Source organism: Meriones unguiculatus, chromosome 4 (assembly GCF_030254825.1).
Source record: "Meriones unguiculatus strain TT.TT164.6M chromosome 4, Bangor_MerUng_6.1, whole genome shotgun sequence".
NCBI lineage: Eukaryota > Metazoa > Chordata > Mammalia > Rodentia > Muridae > Meriones > Meriones unguiculatus.
Window position 1 is genome coordinate 96,329,027 of NC_083352.1, and position 19,058 is coordinate 96,348,084.

Consider the following 19,058-nt stretch of genomic DNA (forward strand, 5'->3'; position numbering starts at 1 on the left):
GAGGAATCCTGTGTGCTGCTTTACTCCTCATTGTGTTCCTGAGTGTTTAATGCAGGGGTTAGGAGCACTTGTTGCTTTTGTGGAGAGCCCAGGTTTGGTTCCCAGCACCCACGTGGTGGCTCACAACTACCTGTAACTAGTTCCAGAGGCTCTGATACCCTCTTCTGACCCTGGCAGGCACCAAGTGTATGTGCGGTGCACCGAGGCGAATGCTCATTTACATAAAATCCTTCAAGAAAACTTCAGTGCAGGGGTGTGCACGTGAGCCTGGCCTGACTTGTTTAAGGAGACCTGTGCAGTGGAGTTTAAGCAAGCATGTGCAGTAGTAAAGTTGAGCCAGGGTCAGACGCTCAGGCTAGGGCAGAGCAGGCCCGCACTCTTGTTCCAAGGTCAACTGTAAGGAGCTTAACATCTCCAGCACCTCTATTTCCTCAGCACCAGCAGTGGTGGCATTCTGACGTCCCAGTGATAGAACACACTGAAGTCAGGAGACATGGCCACAGGCTGTCCTCCCAAAAGCTCCAGGTTATTGCCCTGACAGATGAGGAACGTGGGTGCCAAGGCTGAGCCCCAGGAGGACTTGTCCCCCCATTTCATGAACAGCCTGTTTTGACATGCCACTATAATACTTGTTGCCATTTTAAGACTTCAAAAGGAAAGGCTGAAATCCTGCCAGGCCTATGATGCTTGCTACTTTTACTTTGCTTGGTAACAACCCGCAGGCTGCTGTGGACATGGATATGAGTCCCAGGGTACTTGGCTGAGGTTTTCCAGGCTCTGTGTCCCAGGGCAAAGAATTAAACCAGAGCCACATGGTTAGAAATAGAAATTGTGGGGCTGGAGGGAGATGGCTCAGCAATGAAGAGCATGTACTGCTCTTCCAAAGGATCAGAGTTTGATTCCCAGGACTCCCATCAGGCAGCTCACAACCACCTATAACTCCAGCTCCAGGGGGCTCCTGCCTTGAGGGTACCAGCACTCATGTGCACACTCTCCCTCCTCGGACACCACGATTAAGAACAAATAAATAGAAATTGCCAGGTCTGGTGGTATGAATCTTTAATCCCAGCACTTCAAAGGTGTGTCTCTGAAGAGTCCCTGGCCAACCAGGACTACACAGATGGCTCCTCTTTGAATTAAATAGCTTTATTAAGGGGCACAAGGAGGGAAGGTCACCAGGCTGTACACCTCAGCCAGACCCTGCCCTAGACATTCCCTGTGCAGCCAGAGAACACGTGCTAAATAACCCACACAGGCACTGCTAGCAAACACCTATCTCTCTCTTGGCTTTTTGAGACAGTTTCTCTGTGTAGCCCTGGCTGTCCTGGAACTTAACTCTGTAGACCAGGCTGACTCACAGAGATCTGCCTGCCTCTCCTCCCGTGTGCTGGGATTAAAGGTAAAACAAGAATCTCTTAACATTGAGTTCATCTCCTGGTGCTGCTTGAGGTCTGAGGACGCTGAAGTACCAGTCGCATAGCTTCTGGCTGGAGTTCAGTCGTAAACCCACACCTATTGCTCCACTTAGGTCTAGGCAGCACTTGACCTCCATCACCTACTGTCTCATGGGCAGTTACCATTTCAGTAGTTCAGTTCATCTCTCGATGTCGTCATCATCAGGAGCCTGAGGCCCAGCTGCTGTGGACATGTTCCTGTCATTACTCAAAGCCAGCTTTCCCTTCACACTTCACTTGATGCATCGTGGTAAGACTGGGATAGACTCAGCACCCACAGTGCTTTGGGGCAGGACTCACTTTCAGCTGGGGCACCGGAGCCCTGGTGAGCTGCTTGTTAAGTAAACCCTAGACTGCGCTGTGCGCCTTTCAAGGTGGTGCTCTTCAGGATGCTCTTGTGGCTCAAGGATTGCTTCCTCGCCAAGTGTAGCTGCTCTTCCCATCTTCCTTGACCGCCAAAGCCCCCTTCTCGAACCCTAACATCGTTACCTGGCCACTGCCTGTTTTAAGAGCCCGACTTTCACCTGAATGCTTTAAAAAATAGCCCTGTAGCTATTTTGACTGGTGTCAAGGAATGAGTCTGTTCCATCAGTGGTGTTGACGTTGGCCCCTTTCTCTTCTTCTAGGGAGCATGCCGCTTCTAGGAGGCGGGTGAAGAGGCCCAGAACTGGATGCTTCCCATTTCCGTCTGGCACAGGGTGTGAAGCAGTGTTGACCACACCCAGGCAGGAAGGCTGGGGCCTGCTACTTTGTAAAGGGCAGGCACTACAAACAGGAAGTGTGTGCTCCTCCAGTCACCGGAGGACTCACTGCGGAAGAGACAGGACTCAGGCTGTCGGGGCACTGTGGGCACCCTCTATGGAAGCGTATTTATTTGCGTTTTAAGAGAGAACACATGGGGAAAGCTGCAGCAGGTTGATGCGGTGCTCAGTCCCTCTTTAAGTGACTTCTGGGGACACTAACAGAGCAATGGACGCAGACACGGGGGCTACCTAGGATTGCCCTTAGTGAGTAGGCTTGGCCCAACTGCAGCCATTCCCAGAAGTGTTTGCTCCTGGCAAACGTCAAGTAAACAGACCACGAAGCTGAGTATGAAACAGATGTGATGTCCATACTGGCCTTATGCGCAGGGAAGGAATTTTTGGTCAGACCATCACAGAAAAAGGTAGATGATTATGAGGAATTAAAATCACAATTCATTGTGTCTAAGAACATTTTACTGGCAACACTGACTGTATCAAACAGACATTCCTGGGAACAGTGGATTATCTTCCTATCCCAAAAGAAGCCTAACGGGGAAACAGAGGAAGGTACTGTTTACCACGTGATTAGCACAGCCTGCGGGGGTGAATGCCTACGCCAGATGAGAGGTGTCAGGGACCCTTGGCTGCGCTCCCCTGGGGTGTGTCTGTTAAGCGTAGGTATTTACAGGAGGGTTAGACAAAATAGTTAACTACTAAAGGTATCCAAAAAAGGCCTGAGAAAGTCTGGTTAAAATGTATAACCTTGTATTGCTACTGATGGGAGTAGTCAGTTCTATATCTTTTAAAAATAATAAAAAGATTCTGTTAAAAAATATATTTATCCAGAAAGATGTCGATTTGAACTCTAAAAAGCAATGTGGAGTCATCGCTTCTCTTTTGGAGGAAGAGCTTCTGCTCCATGTTAGCTCCCTTTCTGGTTTCAAGCGTGTCCTGTCCTAAGGCCATGCAGCTGGCTCTCCCCAGGCTGGAAAGCCTCCGAGGGAGCAGGCACACGGTGCTAGGCTCTCTGCTCGTCCAGTGGTCTGGTAAGCTTGCCTACTTTGAGAACCAGCCATGGATTCCCCTAGCTGCTCCTCCAAGGACAGGATTAGCTGCCTTCGGTTTAGCCTGGAGGATGCTCCCAAAGGAATTGCCTTTATGGATTCAAATCAGGTCCTCAGTGTATGGAGTGAGGTGGTTTAAAACTATTAGTAATTTTTAAGGCTAAGGCAACATCCGTGGTCATTTGTATATCTTAATTTGATGCAAATAGTTAGCCATAATCTAAAATAGATCCTGTACATATCCTCTTAGCGGGGGTAAAGGCATGGAACAAGATGGCAATGAGGAGGTGTGATGGCAATGCCGTAGGAACCCTACAGGGAGGGGAAAATAAAGAGGTCAGCATAACCCGTTTCTTTGGTGAACAGGAAGGTCTCAGGTTCTTACCCACTCTACAAAGGCTGCTGCTCTCCTGTAGAAAAGCACCAACTGCAGTGACGCTTGCTGCCACTTCTGACGGCGATGCAGCTACTAGCCTGCAGGGCTTGGCGGTTCTGTCTAGAGCTGGTAGTAAAAATGTGACCTGCAAGCCAGGACAGCTAATGGAAGGTGACGATGCTCTCCTCCCTCAGCATGGAGATGGGGCCTGCCGGTGCCTGCTTCTCCACTCTGGGGAGTCCCTGGTCTGCACCTCTACATAAGGAAAGGGCAGCTGCTGTCTGCAGGAAGTGCAGGCCTTTGCCCCAGGGTCTCAGTGACACAGCACTCTGGGCAGCCCAGAGCCTCTGCTCTGGGCAGCAATGTCTATTTCTCTGTGAGTGACAGCTGTAAGACTTGCTGGAGTTCGGCCTCTTCCTCCTGGAGCCTTAGCTCCTGTTCTGCCAGCTCTTTGGCAGATAGCTCCATGGCCAGCTGCAGGTCACTATCGAAACGGCTCGACTCACTGAGGGCCCCGGGACACAGGCCTCCCATGTTGGTTAGGAGGCTCTCCTGGATGGCCCTAGGGTAGAAAATGGGAGAGAGTCAATCCTTTCTGGAGACGCTGGCAGCAGCTCCATTTCTTACTGAATGCTGAGCGCACATCATACCCAGCACTCCTGATGCATGACGCCATCCACCCCGTGGAGGCGGAGGTGCTGGGTGTATGTGACCCAGCATTACCCCGTGCTAAGCTACGACTGGAACTTCGCCGGTTTGGAAGCAAAGCTGAGGTTTTGACCTGCAGGAAAAGGAGGAGCGACTGCCGTTTCCCTTCAAGGGCTTCCAGCCATTTCTACAGCTCTTCCCACCATCTTAGCACTGAATATCCTTGTCCAGATGGACCTGCAGTCACACATGCCCAGAAGACTGAGCCAGTCAGGAAACATCTACTTGATGCTTTGCCTGGAGCAGCCCTAACCTGTGAGCCAGCACCCGGGGGCGCTCCCTCAGGCCGGAGCTGGTGTAATGGGTGACCATTGTGAGAGGCAGCAGGAGAGCTGCCTCTTAAGAGCTCCTGCTCAGCACAGCCACAAAGATGCCCATGTATCACGTGCCCGTGACAACCTAGGCTTGACACAAGGCGCATCATGAGAGGTCCCGAGGCTTACCTCTCATACTGGGCTTCATAGCTGTGTGCGTGGCTGACCCCACCATTTGATGCTGGTCCTGAAAGTTCCTGGCAAAAACAAACGACGAGTATAAACACCCCATAGAAGAAATAGTTGCCAGAGGAATTACAACAAGGAAATGAACCTAGGGAGAACGAAGTGGACAGTGTTCACAACTTGTCGCTGACAGCACTACGTGGACACTAGCGATGATGTCTCCACTGTGTGGTGCAGGGCATCGGGGCCAGCACCTGCTTAGACTACACCGTTCCAGCCCAGTAAGAACCATTAGCCAGGGCAGCGTCAACCAGCCAGAGCAGGCCAGGCTTGAGACACAAACTGAGAAGACATACTGTGATGTCTGTTGCCCTGGACTCTGGCTATTGTCCTTGTCAAAACTTACAGTTAAGAAGGTTTTCACAGCTATTGGGAGAGCAAGGCTAAGGTCACCCTCACAGGGGGAGGAAGTGCTGACAGGTTTGTTCAGGGGCTGGGTCTTTAAGGAGCTTCCCAAAAGCAGGCAGCCCAGCTGCCAAAAGACTAAACAACCGTATCGCCCTCTGCCCTCAAAAGGACTGGAAAGGTGGCTCAGTGCTTAACAGCACGGTCTGCTTTTCTAGGACCCAGGTTTGGTACCCAGTACCCATATGGCAGCTCACAACCATCTAAATTCCAGCTCCAGGGACTCCAACACTCTTCTGGCCTCCTCAGGTACTGGGCACAGGCATATATGTACGAAAAACACCTATACATGTGTATTTAAACATATATATATATGTTAATGAAAAGAAAAAGGACAACAAATGAATCTAGAATGGGTCTGTGGTGGTGGTGTGTGTGTGGCAGGGGGAGGGCGAATTAGTCAAAGCCCAAAAAGCCTTCGTGAGCAGCAACACTGCTCACAGCTCCCAGGAGAGCATGAGCTGTGTCACCCAATAATTCCCAGCATGCTCTGCAAATTCCTACTGGATGGATAGTGGGAGGAAAGAAGAAACCAATAACCACAAACGGACAGCAAAAACCCAGGACATAAGTCTATTCTAGGCCACATGAGCTCCTGTCTTAAGAGAAAAGGGGAGAAAAGGAATAAAAACAGTGTCAACAATCCCTTGTTTCAGTTCTCTTTGTCCACATGCTGAAGCTGACCTGCCCAGGCTGGGAGCAGTGGACGGCAGAGAGCACGCTCCGGACAGCGGGAGAACCAAGCTCCTGGGATGGCACCAGAAGCCAGAGGAGGGAGGAAGAGCGGCGGAAGACAGCAAGGGTGTCCTCAAGCCTCAGACTGCTTCAAGCAGCTGGGCTCTGAGGAATAAGCATAACCACCCCACCCCTGACACCACCCCCACCCCCACCCACCACCACCACCCTTCTACCCCCACCGCGCTCTTTCCTTAGTTCTGATTTTGCTGGAAATGCAGAAAGTATTTAAGGAGGCTCCTCAGAATGGGAAAACTCAAGAGTGAGCCCCCATTATCACACCCTTGACTGAACATGTGTTACCTAAGACTGTCTTCTCTGGGGAGCTGGGATGAAAGTCCACATCGCTGCCTTCGCTAAGACTATCGCACACACCAACGCCTCAGCACTACACCACTACGGAGAACACCTGGAGAACTACACAATTGCTACCGGGTGAAGCTGAGCGAAGGCAGTCTGTCGGCTGACGAATACAGCTCCGTGAAATGACCTGCACACACACCGTGCACATTCCAAACACATTCCTCAGAGCAAGTCCTCTGACCTAGACACTTGAGGCCAGCCTGGGGACCCGCAGGCCTGGCCCTCGGCGGATGGCCCACCTGGCTCCTGCTGGACTCCAGCAGGCTCTGCTGGATGGCAAACTGCATGATTTCATAGTCCTCATCTTGCAGGTGAACGTTTCTGCCGTTGTCTTGAACGTGATAAGATTCAGGGATTTCAAACACAGACTGATCAACCTCGAAGTTTGTGACCTCGGAAGCTGAAATACAAAGGCAGCCGTTCAGTGTCTCCATTCATTACAATTAATTCAGACAGTTCTTTGAGTTTTCTGTTGTTGCTGCTGTTTTAAGATACATACGGTCTATTTAACTTAAGCTGCTCTAAAACTCACAACACAGACCAGGCTGGCTCCAAGGAACACATAATCCTCCTGCCTCAGACTACAGTGCTTGTTGAGGGAGTGCGTGGAAGTTATTTCTGTTTGTTTGTTTGTTTGTTTTTCCTAACATGGGGATCTTTCTGCACTGCTCACGCTGACCTCAAAGTCATGGACTGAAAAGACCCTCCTGCCTCCGCCTCTGCATGTGGGCACCATAGGTGGGAGTCACTGCACTCAGCTTGAAAAAATTTCAAATTAAGAGGCGTGAGGGCGGTACCAACCCCAGGGCTGAGGGTGAAGCCGAGTACTGAGAGCTTGCCTGGCTTGTGGGCTCGTGGTTCAGCCCCCAGTACTGCCAGTAAGATCAAATAACAAGATGTGAAAAAATGAAACGAATGACGAAGGTAGGAATAATCAACTTGCTCCTGGACGGCTTTAAAAGAATAATGATAGTAAAATTCACCAGCGCACGTTTCGCTGTTCTGATTTTTCTTGGTGGAAAGCTAACAGAGTAAGGCAGGAACACTGTGGACTGTAAAGTATAAGAGTCTCCCCTGCTGGACAACCAAGCAACCTGACACCAGGCCAGAGTGGAGCCTCCCTCCTCCGCGCTCCGGTTCTTGTCCCAGTCACAGAACGAACCAGTGCAATGCATTGTTTTCCACCTGGGCTGGGCTTTCCTCTTCTACAGATTTGCCGCCTTTCAAAATGCTTAGCTGTTTGGTTGCTTTTACCTGGATCAGCCTGGGTCCCCTCTGCACTCGGACTCTCTTCAGCAGTGCTACAGCCATTAACATTCCCAAATGTAATCCGTGCATTTAAAACATGGAATAAGGGGATTTCTGATAAAGAAAAGTTCTTATTAGTAGGACTCACTGAGAACAGTGATGGTTTGCTAATACTGTCAAAGCATGCTTGATCAGCACGGTCTCCTTCAGTCCTTACAGCACTCCCACCCCCCCACCCCCCCACCCCCCGCGTCCACAGAAAGCTAAGACAGAGGCAGACACAGGTGAAGGAAGGAAGTGATCAAAACGGGGGGTGGGGAGGCAGGTGTTAAGTGTCATGAACACTCAACCATCGAAAATACAAAACACAGCATCGTCCATACTAGTACAACGCCAAAAGCATGTCTGTGCACAAAAAGATCTCAGTGTCAAATACCTTAATTCAGTGAGGATCTGGGGGAGGATGGGGGTATGAATGTGATTAGATACACACAAACGCATACACACACACATACAGAATTACCAAAGTACTAACAAAATATTAAAAAATCCAAAAAATTAAAAATAAAAGCATCCAATTTGAAGTTTTGCTTACATTAAAGATATGACATTAAAACAAGAATTCATATTCTTTTGGGAGTGGAGGAGGTTGCTTTGTTTCTTGAGAAAGGGCCTCATAATGTAGCTCTGACCTGCCTGGAACTCACTATACAGACCATACTGACCTCAAACACATACAGATCTGTCTGCCTCTGTCTACGGGTGCTGGAGTAAAGGAGTGTGCCACCACTCCTGGCCATTCCTGTTAGCACTATCTGTAACAGAGCTACTGGCTGGAGACCTTCTAATTTCGATAACAAAAGAAACCAAAAATCATGCCAAGTCTTCAAATCCAGTGAGGCCAGAGGGTAATTCTGGCCTCTACCATTCATATGCTAAGTTGCTCTTTTGTTTTGTTTTTTTGAGAGGGGGTGTCTCTCTTTGTAACCCTGGCTAGCCTCGAACTCACAGAGATCTGGCTGCCTCTGCCTCTAAGTGCTGGGATCAGAAGTGTGCACCACCACACCCTGTTGCTAATTTCTACTTAATATGCTCTGTTTCCCTGAAGCAGGAACTCACAGAGATCTGGCTGCCTCTGCCTCTAAGTGCTGGGATCAGAAGTGTGCACCACCACACCCTGTTGCTAATTTCTACTTAAATGCTCTGTTTCCCTGAAGCAGGCTGCTCACCCTCACAGACAGACAGAAACTGTAGACACCTTCAGTTTTACTTAACCATACCTATTTTGACAGGAAATCCAGGAGGGAAGTCCAGTTTGATGAAATCCCTCAATCTTGCAAAATGAGCGCTGGTCCGAGCCATGAGGTCAATGATGGGAATGACCTGCTCCCCGAGGGAGAGCGGGAACTCTTCGCACATCCACAGAGTAGCTTTAAACCTGCAGGGTTAGAGTGAGGGCTGAAGCCGCCTCCCCACCACCCTCCAGAAACCCCAGCCCCCTTGGTATTCCTGAACTCAGGACTTGTGAGGGACTGGAACCCTGGGTGTAGGGGGAGTTTGGGTTTCTTTGAAAACTCAGTTATGTTTTGTAAATATGTTTTTGTTTCAATCCCAAGTGTGGGATTTTAGTTTGTTCACAGCTGATAATTGCCTCCTGCAGAGCGTGTTCTTTGCCAGCTGGTAAAGGGCTGCCTTGTGCAGCATGGAGAGGGGCGTGGTCTATGACTCTGGGGAATATAAATATGAGAGCCAGGAAAGAGAAAACCAGAGACAGATGCTGTGTGGCTTGGAGAGACACTTCGTGGCGCAGCAGCTTGGAGGAGACTGCTGGCTGCGTTTGCTGTTGACGGAGATTGGCATAGCCCTCAGGAACCCATCGACCCTAACAGCCTGGCGAAGTAAAGGGGCTACAGCCCCTCTCCCCACTAACCTTCTCTCTCCTACCTAGCATTGGGGGGTTGGAAGGGAGAGGCTTTAAGGAAGCCCAAATAAAAGAGTTTAAAAACAAGTGTTAACACCTGAGAACCTCAGATCCCCTAAAATCTGACAGTGGAGGGAAAGGCCTGCATTGCAGCCTGAGTGCATTTTATTTGATCAGCTGGGGTTTACTGGCAGTAAATAATACACACACACAGCGTTGTTCTATCTCTATTCTCTACACCAAAGGCTAAGCAGAGAGCCATTAACTGTTGTCTTTTGTCAGATTAAGAACTTCAACATTAGCCAGGCATAGTGGTGCAAGCCTTTAATCCCAGCACTGGGGAACTGGGGAGGCAGAGGCAGGCAGATCTCTGTGAGTTCAAGGCTACACAGAGAAACCCTGTCTCAAAAAGCCAAAAAAAAAAAAAAAAAAAAAAAAGAACTTCAACATGAGTATCACAGGAAAGGCACAGGAATGAGCAATCCCAACACTGTGCAGCCACATCTTACACTTACTTTTGTGTTCTAATCGTCAGTTCCTTTGGCCTTCCGATGTCCCTGTCTTTCAGATCAAAGTCTTCATCAAAGTACTCGTCAGGCGTGATGGCTGTGGGGTTGTTCACGGTGGCACACTCCGTTGTGAGGTCCTGCCGAGCCAGAACCGGGAGAGTCAGGGCTGCTTGCCTTTCCAGGGCCCGTGCTAGGGGCGTCGCTAAAAGTGAAGCTGCGGCGTGGAGCAAGTGCGTCTAACAGTTAGGCCTGCCCTCTCCCCATCTGCGTCCAGGAATGGGAGACAGAGCCACACCAATGAGCGAGTGGGCGGAGCCACACCAATGAGCGAGTGGGCGGGCCATTTGGAGGACTTGGCCTTCACATCTCCAGCTTCACCACTGCGATGGAAGCTGCATCTTCTGACCCTCAGTGACTTCCACTGTACCAAATGCATGGTTAGTTGGGGAGTCAAGAACGTGCTGGCTAGGGGCTCTGCTGCAGTAAATCCAGCCTGTCTAAGAACCCACTCAGGGGGCCTTGTTCATCACAGACCAAAAAGCCTAATCCTAGGGCCTACCCTTCCGCCAAAACCTTGATTTCTAAAACTCAGTCATCTAATTCTCTCCCAAAAGAACATCTATAGTACGGGGGCTGGAGAGATGGCTCAGAGGTTAAGAGCACTGGCTGTTCTTCCAAAGGGCCCAAGTTCAATTCCCAGCACCCACATGGTGGCTCACAACCATTTATAATGAGATCTGATGCCCTCCTCTGGCATGTAGGTATTTTTGCAGGCAGAACACTGTATAAATAAATCTTCAAAGAAAAAAAAAATAGAGAATATCCGTAGCCCATCTTAGAAGTTTTGTTAGCCTTTCCGAGTCGAGTGACCCACTCAGGACCCAGTAGCCACCATCATGACCAGGAGAAAGCCAGTCTTTTCAATGAGCTCCACTGACTGTCCTGTTGTCCACTCACCCCTTGAGCACCAAACTGATGTTCCACAGTTCCAAGCAGGGACTCCAGTGGGTTCCGGTCCTCTAGAGGAGGAAAGATCAACAGAATCAAGCCCCTCACAGCCATTCCTGATCCAAGCTGCCTACAGTAGCCATTCCATCTGTAGACAGGAGATAAGACCACCCTTGAAGGTGAATTTACATTAAGTATCTTTTCTTTAGAAGCCTTAACCTGAGGGGCCCTTATAAGAAAAGATGTAAGCCCCATCACCAGAGCCCATGTTACATGCAGTAGATCAAGTAGGAAACTGCAAAACAGAGACCAGAACTCCAGCAGGCAGCTGCAGCTCCTGCTTAGGAGGGGGCTCAGTCTGGAGTTCCTCCCCACCACGGCCACTCACTGCCTGCCCACCAGGAGCAGCTGTAACTGGTAGCCAACTGTAACTGCCTGCACTTTCTAAATGTCTGCATGTGGCATACTCATCGCATCCTCTCAGTGACTGCAAAGGCCCAGCACCACCTCCAATTTACTACGAAGGAACACGAGGCCTTCAGCATGGCAACTTCGCAGGACCACAGAGCGGGCAAAGCCGGGGCACAGTGATCACATATCCGTGGTGACTCCGCCCAAAGCCCACGTTCCATGAAAACCTCATCACTATAATGGAGGCAAAGTTGCTCCTCCCAGTGCTAATACTCTCCATTTCTTCTCACTCTCCATTGTTGTAGCTGCTGCAGCAAAATCTAGCAGCTATTGCAGTAACATCACTAAGCCCTCATGAATGGCTTTAATTACAATAGAAGCTAAACATGGAAAACTCCAACAGTGAGTCAAACTAAGGACATTTCTACACAGAAAAGTTAAGATTTGCATTGCCTCAAGCTAAATAGCACTGTTCCCACCAGTGGTTCTCAACCTGTGGGTCATCACCCTTTTCAGGGGGTAGGGGAGTCAAATGACGCTTTCATAGGGACCACGTAAGACCATCAGAAACACACATTCATAACAGTAGCAAAATTACAGTCATGAAGTGGCAACAAAATGATTTTATGGTTGGGGTCACCACAATATGAGGAACTGTGTTAAAGGGCTGCAGCATTAGGAAGGTTGAGAAACACTGGTCTACACGATCAGTCAGTCGGTCAGTCAGTCAGTCAGTCAGTCAGTCACTCGGTGAGGAAAGGAGGCAGGGGTTGTGGTGGTTACCTTTATATCTCTTCTTTTCCTCCTCTGTCAGGTGCTCTGTGCGTATTTTGGTTATCACACTCACATTGTTGACTGTGTAAACCTTGAGAGATGTGTGCAAAAGACAACAGTGACACAGGGAATCAAAAGCCAACACAAGCACAGCAAGACTAAGAATGCTGACACAAAAATCAAGCAAATCCAGCCAAATAAAAGTGACACTGGCCAGCAGTCCCTAGTCCCCTCCAGATAGAGACAGCCCCTGTCTGGGAATGCACACGCAGTTACGGTGCTTCTTCATGCTCTCGGGGCTCAGCAGGTATCCTGCAAATAGGGTGTCCCCTGGGCTCCTCTTGTTCCTAACCCTGTCTCCTATGGTCTGTGGTGCTCCTCTGCCAGTGCTGACTTAGCCAGACCAGGTTCTCTAGACCCGGGAGACCAGAGAAAACCAGCACCCTTTCTACTGACAAAAGAAAAAAAAGATTCTAATGGCCAGAGGGAGCACAAGGCTGCCAGAGAGGACAACACACTGTCTGAGGGAGCACTGCGCTGTCAGGGCTTACTGGGCTATCTGAGGGGTCTGGATTTGCTGTGTGCTGACAGCTGCTGAAAATACATTCTGAACCACAGCAGCTGTTTCTAAATGCATCTCGCTGAGCATGAGGGAGCTTTTGCTCACTCAGAGGCCAGCAGAGGATCTTACAGCACCTGGCTCCCTCTGCCCTTGCTGTATACTAAGGAAAGGCCAGCAAAGAGCTTATCAACTGATGCAATAGGCCAGATGTAGCACTGCATCATCGCTACAGCTGTGCTTCTGGGCATATAAGTGGCTGGAATGAATCTTTAAAACTGAGGCTTAGAATCAGAAAGTAACTAAAACTTAAGTAATAACGAGTCAAAGAAGCTACTTATTATATGATGTCGTCTTTAAAAAAGATACACTGATTAAATTTAATAAAATAGAATCAAAGGAACGCTCTCTCATTTCTCAACAGCCATTTCTCTTTAGGGAAGCTATGGACCTGCTCAGGGTATGCTATCCCATTTTCTGAAAATCAGTAAGATAAACCATCAAGTAGGAGACACATTAGGACGTATTCCCCTGGGACCACATTCTGGCACAGATGCACAGAAACAATCAGAACAGACTCCTCATTTGCATAGCAGCTAAAAAGCTATATGAAATCTTATTTTAAGTTTCCTTTTACCTTTGCTTCGTAACCATTAACAACTTCTGCTTTATCTGTCCTCCAGCCCCAGAATCCGGATTTAGTTCTGATAAAAGTGAACATCACAAATTTCCACATGTACAACATGCCATTCAGATCTCACCCCAGCCCTTACAGCCCCCCGTGGAGGTTGGTGAAGGACACTTGGAAATCATGGTCCCATTGTCCACAAAAGGATGCTGCAATGACAGATGGCTTAGACACCCCCGCCCGCCTCCCACAGTTATCAATCAATTTGCCTCACTCCGGGCAAAGAAAGCTTCCACTCTTGGCTGCTTTACAGGAATTGCCAGCAGAGGGGACAAGGGTCATGGCATTTGTTGGACAGCTGTCCTAGAGAAGTGAGTGAAAACGACCAGTGTCCAAGGTCTTGCTTGCTACAAGGAGGTGTCTGGGTCAGAGCCATCTGGGCCATCTACTGCATGCAAAGGCGCTGGAGCCTGCATCCTCCATCCTCCATCTCCGTCGAGGGATTCTCGCAACAACGAGGCACAAAGCTTCCCTGCCTCTTAGAGAAAGCAGATGTAGTAGGACCTCGTAACAATACTGAGAGGCTAGGAAAGGCCATTAATACTTTCCAAAGGACTGGAGAATCACGTGTTCAGCAGGTCAGTACAGTAGAGGGAAAGATGAAAAGTGGCTTCCTGGCCCAGCCACTGATTCCAGTCTATGGGTGACTTCTGAGGTAGCCCAGGGTGCAGCTGTCCAGGGCTGGCCCCAAACCTGTGAGCCAGAGTTACAGGCAAGAGCCTCCCACCCCTCCTGGGAATGGTTGCTTTTCAGAGTGGCCTGCCCTGGAAGTGGTTCCCTGCCCTGTGTGGGGGACATCTCACCCTTTGCTCTGTCTGACCCGAGTGAAGTGGACATCGCGTAGGAAGCTCAGAGCATGGTGGCAGGTGAGCCAAGTCACAGAAGCAAAAGGCAGCTTTTAAATACCATATTTTCACTTTCTTTTCTCATGGAATTTGGAAAATCAAATCAGGGGACGTAATGAGTTTTATATGTCTGTTTTAACCCATCATAAAAGGAAGACCAGTGAGTGTTGATTGTCCTCTTGAGTATCTACAATCAGAGCACCATAACCCACACAGCAAGAGAGAGAGAGTACTATAGGAACTATGGCAAACGCTGGCTACTCTAGCTTACACTGCTCGAACAAGAACAGGGGCTGGGGACCATGCCCAGCTGACTGGCAGGTCACAGCCCTTGCTGCTACCAGTAACTAAAAATCGAGGTAGTCCTTTTGGTTAACCAGCTCATTCCTCAGTTCCTCATTCTTGCAGATGTCTGTGATGTTTAAGCTGGGAAACTGTTGTTTTCACACACTCGGCCTCTGAGAGGTGACAATGTTGACCACGTTCCATGCTTCATTAGCGCTAGATGGGCCCACCACGCTCTTCAACTGTCCACGTTTGCCCTCGCAGCCCTTGGCAGTTTCACCCTGACAGCATGCGAGTTTCGGCGCTCGGTGTCTACTGTTTTATACCTGGCTCCGTGTGCCTCCGCCAGTGCTGCCTTCTCAGGCATTTGAAGACGGCAGGGCACCCCACTTCCTTCTGCCTGTCCCACCCAAGACTAGCACACCAAAGGCCACTGTGACTCGCTGATGCAGCTTACACAACTTAAAGGCAGCTCTGGAGTGGTGAGGAGTTTTTTCTGGCACAGCATTCAGTGTGACCAGCTACATACCACCTGCCAAAACTCACCTGGGAGGTAGTGATGTGTAAGCTTCCAATTCCCAGGGTAGACACAGGAAAAGGACAACAGACATGGCTGCAGCATGACAAGGAACCAAGGAGGCAACCACAGCTGGATGGTCCTTCACACACCTTTGAATCGGCAAACCTCACACCCGGGAGGGGCTTAAACCTCTACTTATTTCTAAGTTCACTGATCACATATGAACATCATTAAAACAGAACAGGACAGCTGTGTTCCAGCACTCTCGTTTCAGCCTGCTGTCAGCTTCAGGAAAGCCAGCTTGAGCTGCCTGAAAACCCTGTGACCAAAACCAATACACAGTGTACCTTGTCCTCAGCACAATGGAACATGCTCTTGTTTCCCATCTGCACTCAGTGGAGCAAAGCCAGTAACAGCCACACACCCGGGACAAGCTCCACTCCACCGCAAACAATGGTCCTACAAACTCCCAATGAGCTATCCGAATCACAACCTCAGGGTCAAAGGTCTCACAAGCGCCATTCTGAAGCCCTTCCGGCTAAGGAAACAAACAAGAACTGGAGAGTCAGGCCGCTTGCCCTCAGCCACTGCTACTTACTCATCCTACCCTCATCTCTGCAATGGGCTGTGGCAGTGACGATGGCCTCCTCTGAAGGGGCTTCCCTGCCTGTAGACATGTGTAGAAACCTGGAGACTGTAGCCAAGAGCCTGCAAATGATCCTGCAGTAGGGCCTCTAAATCTCAATGTCTCAGCCAGGAGGCTGGCAAGAGGACTTCCTTCTTCAAGAATCCACTTTCTACTTCCAAAGCCGCCACGGCCCCTGGATGTGACAGTGGCTGCAGCCTCTGTTACAGACACCTGTGTTCCTGGCTTTATTTAAACAGAAAGAAGGGCAGTTCTGTTTTAGATTTGAGTAAAGAAATGTCTCTCAGTTTTCACCGATCTTATACTGGTGGAACAGAGGAAAAAAAACTTGAAGGAGATCAGTTAGCATAATGATGGAAAGAATGCCTAGATCAGGGGCAGTGTCTGGATTAGCTGGGGTTATATTAAGTCACAGGCAACCGGATGTGGCATCCTAGACAAGCACAGGAGATACTGCAGACTCCCTCAGTTCATTGTGCTCCGCAGCAGAGAGATGTGAGCTTCTACTGGAGAGAACCTACCCCAGCCTGCATGCCCCATAGAATGGCTATGGACAAGGTCTCATTGGGATTAACCTCTGGAGAGATCCTCATGGGACTGGAAAGACCTGAACAGCCTTCAGACTCCTTTTCTACTACTGGGCCTCATAGGTGGGGAGTGGGGTTACAATACATTATGGGAGGTATAAATTTGACCACCTACTGTCTATACAATTCAGGTCAATTCTAGCTTCAAAAAACTCCAAGGTCCACATTTTGGGATGAAGGAATGTTGTGCATCCAAAACTACCAAAACAAGATCCAGGGAACCCAGAAGAAAGGGCCCATAGAAGCACACAAAGGGCAGACTTAGTCACCATGCTACAAGTGATGTGCACGTGCATCAATTATGACTCCTATTGATTAATATCAGAGATCACGCCTAAAACTCACTAACATTATGCCACATTAGAAAAGAAGTCCCAATCCAGTCATAATCTCCAATTACTGCAAACATGCTATTAATGAAGGCAGTCCCCAGACTGGAGGGTAAACGGGAGTCTAAGTCCATACCTTTCAAAGGCAATGTTTTTAGTATCAAGGCTGGTGTTGATAACGGGGCTGGTGAGCCGCCTCTCAACCTCCCTGCTCTTTGGCTTCATCAGGTCCAGTGTGAGGCGCTCCATTTCTTGGGAAAGATCGAAGTGTTCGGTGGTGACCACTCGGTCATCGTGGTTGACTTCCATCAGCTCCGCCCAGTTGTCTGTTAACAAGAGCCCTAGTGTGAGGAAGCACGGCATGCAGGCCACAGCCAGCAAGGCCACCTTTCACATGCTTCCTCTCAGACACTTGGCTGGCAAACCTGCAGAACAGGGGTCTGCATTTCTCTCTCTCTCAGGCGCTGGACATTGAATCCAGCCCGGGGAGCTGGTGTTCTACACTGAGCACCTCGGCTCCAGGGTTCCTGGTCGCTGACTGCACTTGCATAGAGCTTGTCTGGCTAGCCCTCTACAGCACATCTGAGACCCCAGGGCATCCTCCCCAAAATGGGAATTTTAAAACTAAAATCCCATTTCACCTATGACCTTGCAGATGTCAAAACAAACATTGCTACACAGTTAATGTAAATGATGTGCTCACACTGATGAGCAGTGCTACATAAAACCCTTCACAGCAGATCACAGCCCAACCATGACGGGAATACAAAATGACACAAGACAGAGGCTCCAGAAAGTGTGCCAGCTCACAGGTGACAGACCACTGGTGCTAATAGTGAATGAAATGAGCAAGGGGACTCGCCAATCTCCAAAATAAGAGAGAAGGGCCTAATAATGAATGCCGACAACCAGGAAGACCAACGATCAGACAGACGAAGCATAAAATGCAGCTGCGTCGTGATGATTAAGATGTCCCAAGCAGCTGTTCATGGTGGTGCTCGCCTTTATAACCCCAAATCGGGGGCCAGCCTGCTCTACACGGCGAATTCCAGGCCAGCCAGGGCAACACACTGACATCCTGTCTCAGGAACAACAGAGTGACCCCGGCGTCCAGCTTGAGCAGGGATCACACAATGGGCTCGCTTACCTCCTCCCTTAAATATGAAACTGCGTCTCCCTCTTATCCAGCTCATGTTCTCGAACCCCAGCAGGGTGATGTCTACTCGCAGCTTGGCACCACTCTTCCAAATACGACAGACATCATTTGGGCATATTCTAGAGACCAAGGGCACTGGAGGAGAGAAAGCCACAGGGCTCAGCAGAATGCACGGGCCACGAACTCAGGGTTCTCGCTTTAGTAAACGGGGCAGAGTGATAAAACATGGCTGGTCAAACTCAACTGGACTTCTCCCGCCATGCTTATAAAGGAACTCACCCTGAAAAACAGAAATGAAAGCTGGGCAAGGTGGCGCAGGCCTAGCACTCAGGGGGCTGAGGGAGGAGTTCCATTTTGAGGCCAGCCTGGGCCAAACAGCAAGTCTGAGGCTAGCCAGGCTAGAGTAAGGCCATTTTAAACTAAACAAACGTCTTAAGTGGCTGGAGTTATATCCCAGCGGTAGTTCACCTGCACACACTTGGTTCAATCCTGGTACCCCAGACAGACAGAAAAACAATAAATAGGAAGGCTAGCGGAGCAGTTCAGTGGTATAGGACGTGCTCAGCATATACCAGGCCCTGGGGCTCAACTGCCACCATTAAAAAAATAATAATAATAATTAAAATGAAGAGAAATGAGCCTTTGCTTGCAACACATCAGAGAAAACAGTGAACAAATTTCCCATCAGCCCTCTTGGGTCCGCACTGACCATCCAGTGCTGGGGAGTGTGTCCATCTGGCCTTCTCACCCACATGTCTGCTGCAGCCGTGTGGCCACAGCTCCCACATCACAGGCCCCACTCAAAACACCAAGGACCTAAACTCTGCTTCCTATCAAACCTGGAATCAGTGAAGTGAAAAAGCTATAAAAATCAAGTGTTAGTTCACTAACCTACAAGAAAGAAAAGCAGATATCTATGAAAATAAACCACCTTACAGAATATTCTCGGGAAACACATGCATTTTGTAGGAAATTAAACTTAAAAAAACAAAAACAAAAACGAAGGAAAACAATTCCGCTATTTGGCTCATTTCCCCCAGAACAACAAATTTGAAAGAATCAAGCTAAGCAACATAAGAAAAGTAGCAAACTATGGTAAGCCATTAAAATGTTTGCATTATAAACAGGCTTTTAAAACTAATAAGCTGTCAGACAGACAGACAGAGTGGCACAGGCTCAGCTGCTCGCAGAGCTGAGGCAAGAATTCACTCCAGCCCAGGGGACCAGAGGCCACAGTGAGAGTCACGTCTTAAAGAAGCTGCAAGCACTGACACACACCTACAG

General features: G+C 49.2%; 1 protein-coding gene across 2 annotated transcripts in view; it reads right to left on the reverse strand.

Moving 5' to 3' along the window:
• Positions 1-2,281: 2,281 nt before the first annotated feature.
• Ankrd13a (ankyrin repeat domain 13A) overlaps positions 2,282-19,058 on the reverse strand; it is a 31,659-nt gene continuing 14,882 nt past the window's right edge. The window contains exons 5-15 of one of the 2 annotated variants that reach the window (XM_021634730.2): positions 17,766-17,909; positions 16,755-16,944; positions 13,356-13,422; positions 12,169-12,250; positions 10,984-11,045; positions 10,033-10,163; positions 8,877-9,034; positions 7,603-7,710; positions 6,588-6,748; positions 4,789-4,856; positions 2,282-4,199 (exon numbers count right to left, since the gene is read on the reverse strand). In XM_021634730.2, coding sequence (XP_021490405.1) covers positions 4,004-4,199; positions 4,789-4,856; positions 6,588-6,748; positions 7,603-7,710; positions 8,877-9,034; positions 10,033-10,163; positions 10,984-11,045; positions 12,169-12,250; positions 13,356-13,422; positions 16,755-16,944; positions 17,766-17,909 — 1,367 coding nt within the window. In that variant the 3' untranslated portion in view covers positions 2,282-4,003. The remainder of the gene's footprint in view (positions 4,200-4,788; positions 4,857-6,587; positions 6,749-7,602; positions 7,711-8,876; positions 9,035-10,032; positions 10,164-10,983; positions 11,046-12,168; positions 12,251-13,355; positions 13,423-16,754; positions 16,945-17,765; positions 17,910-19,058) is intronic. The other variant, XM_060382574.1, reaches the window with a different exon arrangement.